At 44.9% G+C, this 7,528-nt stretch overlaps 1 protein-coding gene across 2 annotated transcripts in view; it reads right to left on the minus strand.

Moving 5' to 3' along the window:
* med12 (mediator complex subunit 12) overlaps window positions 1-564 on the minus strand; it is a 197,220-nt gene extending 196,656 nt beyond the window's left edge. For both annotated transcript variants that reach the window (XM_087992009.1, XM_043704779.2), the window contains exon 1: window positions 433-564. In XM_087992009.1, coding sequence (XP_087848135.1) covers window positions 433-531 — 99 coding nt within the window. In that variant the 5' untranslated portion in view covers window positions 532-564. The remainder of the gene's footprint in view (window positions 1-432) is intronic.
* Window positions 565-7,528: the final 6,964 nt, after the last annotated feature.

Consider the following 7,528-nt stretch of genomic DNA (forward strand, 5'->3'; position numbering starts at 1 on the left):
TTTAGAGTAAAAATGCTATCTTTAAGATCAACTGCAAACACTAAGTTTACTGGCTTCTGGGTTTCCCCCAACTGGAAAAAGTGAAGGTCTGTCATCTATGATGAACTTCCATATTAACCAGATGTTATTGATAGGTTAGTCCAGTAACTAACTGCTAAATATCTGAGTCCAGCCGCAAACGCTCTCAATCCCACACAGGCAGGGTGACCAACCTAAGGTTGGGGCCCGACAAGGCAGGAGCAGGTGTGTGCTTGTTACTACTGTCTGCAGAGCTGCTTAAGGCCCACGTCCACCCATACACACGGACTATTTATTGTTTACATGGATGCTGCTCTAGGCCCGGCTCCCCGCGCCGGCTTACTCACCCCGCCGGCCCGGCTGCCTGACTGAGTGACTGGCCGTCCTCCCCTGGATTCTCGACGATTTTCCTACCTCTTTCTGCTTGGGGTCCTGCGGATAAACGTCTGGCGGCCCGAGCCGAGACCTTTTCAACGGCCTGTGCTCATAACTCAATATTCCGAACGCCGCCATCTTTGGGAAAGCCGGCTTCACCCAACGAGTGGCTCCGAGCGCTGGCGGAGATGCTCGATTCCGAGCGCAGGCGGAAATGCTCGATTCCGAGCGCAGGCGGAGATGCTCGATTCCGAGCGCAGGCGGAGATGGTCGATTCCGAGCGCAGGCAGAGATGGTCGATTCCGAGCGCAGGCGGAGATGGTCGATTCCGAGCGCAGGCGGAGATGGTCGATTCCGAGCGCAGGCGGAGATGCTCGATTCCGAGCGCTGGCGGAGATGGTCGATTCCGAGCGCAGGCGGAGATGGTCGATTCCGAGCACTGGCGGAGATGCTCGATTCCGAGCGCAGACGGAGATGGTCGATTCCGAGCGCAGGCGGAGATGGTCGATTCCGAGCGCTGGCGGAGATACTCGATTCCGAGCGCAGGCGGAGATGGTCGATTCCGAGCGCTGGCGGAGATGCTCGATTCCGAGCGCAGGCGGAGATGGTCGATTCCGAGCGCTGGCGGAGATGCTCGATTCCGAGCGCAGGCGGAGATGGTCGATTCCGAGCGCTGGCGGAGATGGTCGATTCCGAGTGCTGGCGGAGATGCTCGATTCCGAGCGCTGGCGGAGATGGTCGATTCCGAGTGCTGGCGGAGATTAACGGAGCTGCAGGGGCATTTTGGCGAAAAGGACAAATGACAATACAGAAAGCACCTTGTCTAAACCACATATATACTTTAAATACCCCCTTTCCATAAAGATAGAGACTACTATACCATTATCAGGGGCAACATTCCAGCTAATTATTTTTATGAGAAGGTGAAGGTGTTGGTGTTGAACTGGGGTAGATAAATAGACAATAGACAATAGACAATAGGTGCAGGAGTAGGCCATTCTGCCCTTCGAGCCTGCACCACCATTCAGTACGATCATGGCTGATCATCCTTAATCAGTATCCTGTTCCTGTCTTATCTCCATAACCCTTAGATTCCACTATCCTTGAGAGCTCTATCCAACTCTTTCTTAAATGAATCCAGAGACTGGGCCTCCACTGCCCTCTGGGGCAGACCATTCCACACACCCACCACTCTCTGGGTGAAGACGTTTCTCCTTATCTCTGTCCTAAATGGTCTACCCCGTATTTTTAAGCTGTGTCCTCTGGTTCGGCACTCACCCATCAGTGGAAACATGTTTCCTGCCTCCAGAGTGTCCAATCCTTTAATAATCTTATATGTCTCAATCAGATCCCCTCTTAGTCTTTTAAACTCAAGGGTATACAAGCCCAGTCGCTCCAGTCTTTCAGCGTAAGGTAGTCCCGCCATTCCAGGAATTGACCTCGTGAACCTACGCTGTACTCCCTCAATAGCCAGAATGTCTTTTCTCAAATTTGGAGACCAGAACTGCACACAATACTCCAGGTGTGGTCAAAAGTCACACTACACCAGGTTAATAGTCCAACAGGTTTATTTGAAATCACACGCTTTCCGAGTGCTGCTCCTTCAGGAACAGAATGTATAGGTGGAGAGATCATTGCAAGATGATTCTAGGTAACTAAGAGTGTCAAAAGATGTTACAAATGGTGAGGGTAAAGTGTCAACAGCTGAATAGCAAGTGGAGGGATGACCTATGATCCCATTAATTATGGCAGAAAGATAATTACAAAAATAATGTGGAACTTCAAAATAAACTAAACCAGATTGAGACAAAGCTCTAAACAAAGAAAAATCAAAGAACTGTGGATTTCTGAAATCTGAAACAAAATCAGAAATTGCTGGGAAAACCCGGCAGGTCAGGCAGAATCTGTTGCAAGAAAGCAGAGTTAATATTTTTGGTACAGTGACATGTCTTCTGAACTGGGCAGTTCTGTTTTCTGTTCTGTTCAATTTCTGTTTCTGCTTTAGATTAGCTCCTTCACTACTGTGCTGGTGAATGGGCAGCAGGATTTTGTCCAGGCACTAGTCCATCACAATCTCTTTCACTCCAGGCCTGGTGGTATCCCGCTCTTGAAAGTCTTCCTTATAGATACTACACCAGATCTTCTTTGGTTGGCCATGTCTTCATTTCCCATCTGATGGTGTCTATTCAACTGCCACTCTAGCAATGTCTAGACCAAATTGCGAAATCAGCATCATATCAGTCTCAGCCTCTCTTTTTCACACAGAGGGTGGTTTGATTGTGGAATGAACTGTCAGAGGAAGTGGTAGATGCAGGAACAGTTACTAATTTAAAATACATTTAGACAGGTACATGAATAGGAAAGATTGAGGGGTATGGGACTAATTTAGTTTGGGAAACTTAATTGGCTTGGACAAGTTGGATGCAAGGGTCTGTTTCATGCTGTATAACTTCACGGCTCTATGTCACAATGTTCATTGTACTCTCAAGTGCAGAATTTCTTCACTGATGTTGTCTCTGCAAATGAAGCAAAAAATTTTACAAAAGCAATGCTGGTAGAAGACATCCAAATTTGGCATCTGGTGTCCTCTTCCATGTCTCACTGGAATAGATTGCAGTTGGTACACGACCCTGCGACTCTCTAGTCAGGTCCACACCCTCCACCAACCCACCCTCTTCTCCCAGCACCTTCCCATGCCAATGCAGGAATTGCAAAACCTGATCCACAGCTCCCCCCTCACCTTCGTTCAAGGCCCCAAAGGTGCCTTTCACATACATCAGAGTTTTACCTGCACTTCCACACATGTCATTTACTGTATCTGTTTCTCCTGATGTGGTCTCCTCTACATTGAGGAAACAGGACACCTACTTGCAGAGCACTTCAGAGAACATCTCCAGGACACCCGCACTATCCAACCTCACTGCCCCGTGACCGAACACTTCAACTCCCCCTCCCACAAAGGACGTGCAGGTCCTGGGCCTCCTCCATTGCCACACCCTAAGCACCCAATGCCTGGGGGAAGAACGCCTCATCTTCTGCCAGGGGCCTCCAACCACACAGCATCAATGTGGATTTCACAAGTTTCCTCATTTCCACTTCCCCCACCTTATTCCAGTTCCAAACTTTCCAACTCGACCCTGCCCTTATGACCTGTCCTACCTTTCCATCTTTCTTCCCATCTATCTGCTCCACCCTCTTCTCCGACCTATCACCATTACCCCCACCTTCATCTACCTATCGCACTCTCAGCTACCACTCCCTTATCATTTATATCTCCACAACCTTGGCTCACAAGCCTCATTCCTGATGATGGGCTCTTGCCAGAAACGTTGATTAATCCTGCTCCTTGGATGCTGCTTGCCCCCCTATGCTTTTCCAGCACCACATTCTCGACTCTGATCAATCCAGCATCCGCAGTCCTCGCTTTCTCCCAGGGTCCATTGAATGCCCAGTCATCATTGCCTTTGTCTCCTTGCGACTGGTCCATAGACCAACCTCAGTACCACTGTATTCAATACTTATGGCTGCGCTTTGGAACATATGTTAGTCTTTAGCTACCAAGACAATGCCATCTGCAAACAGTATATCTGTGAACCAGCTGTGTTGCCATTGGGTACCAAGAGTGCACCAAACATCACCTTCCTCATGATGAAATCATTGTCAGAAAGGAAAAGGAAAAGAGAGTGTATGAAGCCTTGCCAAGCTCCTGTGATGATATTGAAGTCCATGGCACACTCTCTGGTCTTCATGCAGCAGCTGGAGTCATGGTAAAATATTTTGAAGATATTAATAAACTGCTCCAACATGCCATATTGTCTTGTGACGTATCAGTTGCCAGTGGATGCTATAGAAAGCTTTCTTGAAATCAATGAAATGGATAAATGTAGGCTTTACCTTAAATATTTTTAGGTAAAGATCTGCTCTGTTTTAAGTTTTAAATATTTTTAAATATTTTTAGGTATGATCTAGCACCTCAGAAATAGCATTGTGCTGAAGACCATTTCTGTTCCTGACAGCAGAGTTATACCCCTCCAATTGTTGTAGCTATGGAGTTTCTTTAGCAGTTTGATTATTAGTCCTCACTTCCAGTATTCTGACGTATCCATTCACACAGTTTATATCTTGTTAAACAGATCTGTGTGCTATGCTGATATTTCTTCAATTCCAGATGTCTTGTTGTCCTTAAGACTTGTAAAAGGATTTCCCAGATGGCCCTAGCTATTAGAGTATTGATTTGCAAAGTTTTGTGAAGCAGAGTCTAAATTATTCAAATTTTCAATGGCAGGTCTATCTACCATTCCAGATCCAAGCACTGTATTGAATCAGAATCACTGGTTCAGTGTCAGGAATAAACAAATCAGTTTATTGGGACTATGTCTTCCAGCCTGACAACGATTTCCAAGTCTACAGTCCATTCTAGTCTTATGAATGACCCAACCCAACACTGGAGATCAATGTATCACTGGAGACTTTAGTTGAATACATTGTTGAATGATTATTGCTGAAATGATTTCCTAAATCCATTATCTGCCAACCCAAACAGCCTTTTACTTTGTAACTCTCACAACTTTCTATTTAATAAAGCAATATGTGCAAAGAAAATTGAATTTATTTTAGATTAGATTCCTTACAGTGTGGAAACAGGCCCTTTGGCCCAGCAAGTCCACATGACCCTCCAAAGAGTAACCCACCCAGATCCATTTCCCTCTGACTGATGTATCTAACACTATAGGCAATTTAGCACAGCCAATTCACCTGACCTGCACATCTTTGGACTGTGAGAGGAAACCGGAGCACCCGGAGGAAACCCATGTAGACACGGGAAGAATGTGCAAACTCCACAAAGACAGTTTCCCAAGGCTGGAATCAAACCTGGGACCCTGGTGCTGTGAGGCAGCAGTGCTAACCACTGAGTCACCCTCCCAGATTGCTAAGTCTTAATTAATGTTCAATTCATGAAGATTCTGACACAATCCTGGAAGGTTGGCAACTGTAAAAAGAATCTTTCATCATCATTGGATAGCATAGTGGCTCAGTGTTAGCACTTCTGCTTCATTGTGAACCAGGTTCGATTCCAGCCTTGAATGAGTGTTTGTGTTGAGTTTACACATTCTCTCCGTATCTCCGTGGGTTTTCAGTTTCCTCCCGTGATCCAAAGATGTGGAGATTATGTGGATTTTCTGTAGTTTCCAGGGATGTGCAGGCTAGGTGCATGGTAAATGTGGGGTCACAAGAACGAGGTGTGGCGGCTGAAGCTGGGTAGGATGCTCGTCAGAGACACAATGAGCTAAATGGCCTCTTTCTGCAATGTCAGGATTCTATGATCTCAACTTTTGTTTTGGAACCCTCACTTCCCTGTTCACTTCTAAAAATGGTAAAACTAATTTTTATCGCTATATTTGCAAACACATCTCCTAACTCTTAATCAGACTCCTGTCTGATCCATATATTTATCTTTTTTTTATTATCAATTGAACACCTTTACACATTGGTAGATTAAAAGTGCTTTATTAATGTTTAAAGGCTTTTTTGGTATTTTGATTGTGGACTGAAATGGAATAAATGACTATTCTCAAAAAAAGGCCTGCTGCACTTTTTAGTAAGTAAGTTACAGAAACTCATTTCCCCTACTGCTTTGTTCAAGCAGAGAGGAATGTTGATGGCAGATTGGCTGACACCAAGGCAACTGTAGAAAGTGAGATTCAGCCAGCAACAAATAGCTGATTGATTTGTGGAGTAATAATGAGCTGCTGATAACTAAGGCCTTCTGCATCCATCACATCCACCAACTTCCACATTCACTCCCTTCACCACTGTCATAAACCAGCAACAGTATGTAACATATGTCAATGCAAAACAATAAGTTGTTAAGCCTTCTTCAACAGTGCTTTGCAAACCTGCCACCTCAGCCACATAGGACACAAGCAGCAGATACATAGGAACACCAATAGCTGCAAGTTTCTCACCATTGCACACACCAATAAAACCATAAGAAACTGAAACAAGAGTAGACCATTTAGCCCCTTGAGCTTGCTTTGCCATTCAATAGGATCACGGCTGATCATTTCTCATGTCCACTTTCCTGCCTTTTCCCTATAACTCTTGATTCCCCACACAAATCTGACTGAGAATATAGCACCCACCATTCCTTTATTATCAATGCATCAAAATCCTGGAACTGCCTTCAGTACAGAGTGTTGGAGTACCTACACCAGGTAGAAAACAGCTTACCTTCTCAAGGACAATTAAAGACATGCCAAAACTGCAGGTCTTGCAATGGATGCCCACACCCCTGGAAGGGATTAAAGGAAGGTTGCAAACTTGTTTTTATCTCCCCCCAAAAAATCTGTTATCAGCATGATAAGGCAGCGTTCAACCATTTAAACATCTAATGTTCTAGCCATTCGATTGCTGTAATGCATAGCAGGCTTAAGCAAGTAAAAGCAATACAGAATTGCTACCTTTTGTTCAAACTACATGGCAATGTGGGATTGTCCATTCTCAGTGTTTCAATTGGCACTCAATAATGTGCGATCATGTGGACATCTCTAAAAATATAAATTTGTCACCAAAAGCGATCAATTGAAATGGAAGATTATTTACAACTCACAACTGTTTATAATGGGACTGTATTCGTTATTGAGGCTTTTAATCTTGTTATGTTCTATGTTTAGCGGGCAGTAAACAAAAGCCGCATCTGCATTCAGTGTATTCCCCGATGTTGTTCTCCGTGGGATTCTGAACTGGGTATAATATAGCAAGCCTGGTGCAGGCAGGAGCCATAAAGCTCACCTCGATGTCACATGCTGAGTTATGAAGAAAGATTCAAGCTTTTCAACTGTGAAGGGGCAGCCCAAGAATGGGAAAAAGGTTAAACTTAGAGTTTGACTTGAAACTAAAGAAAAGGGAATATAGTTTGAAACTACTAAAAGACAGCTTTCGAGCGAGATCAAAAAAGATTTTGATTGACATTTGAAACAGGCATCCAGTCAGAGTTCGCAAGGCAGGTTTCCTGGAAGCTTGAAATAATCATTTAGCTCCTGCCATTGGCAAGTGAGGCTTACAGTGTTTGCAGCTCCTGCTGTCTGTTGCTGCGAAATCGGGTGACTCTCCAAACAACTACAGGTGTCGCTTC

This window comes from Chiloscyllium plagiosum, unplaced genomic scaffold, assembly GCF_037043375.1.
Source record: "Chiloscyllium plagiosum isolate Xiang-an unplaced genomic scaffold, Cpla_swu_hap1 HiC_scaffold_11, whole genome shotgun sequence".
Lineage (NCBI taxonomy): Eukaryota > Metazoa > Chordata > Chondrichthyes > Orectolobiformes > Hemiscylliidae > Chiloscyllium > Chiloscyllium plagiosum.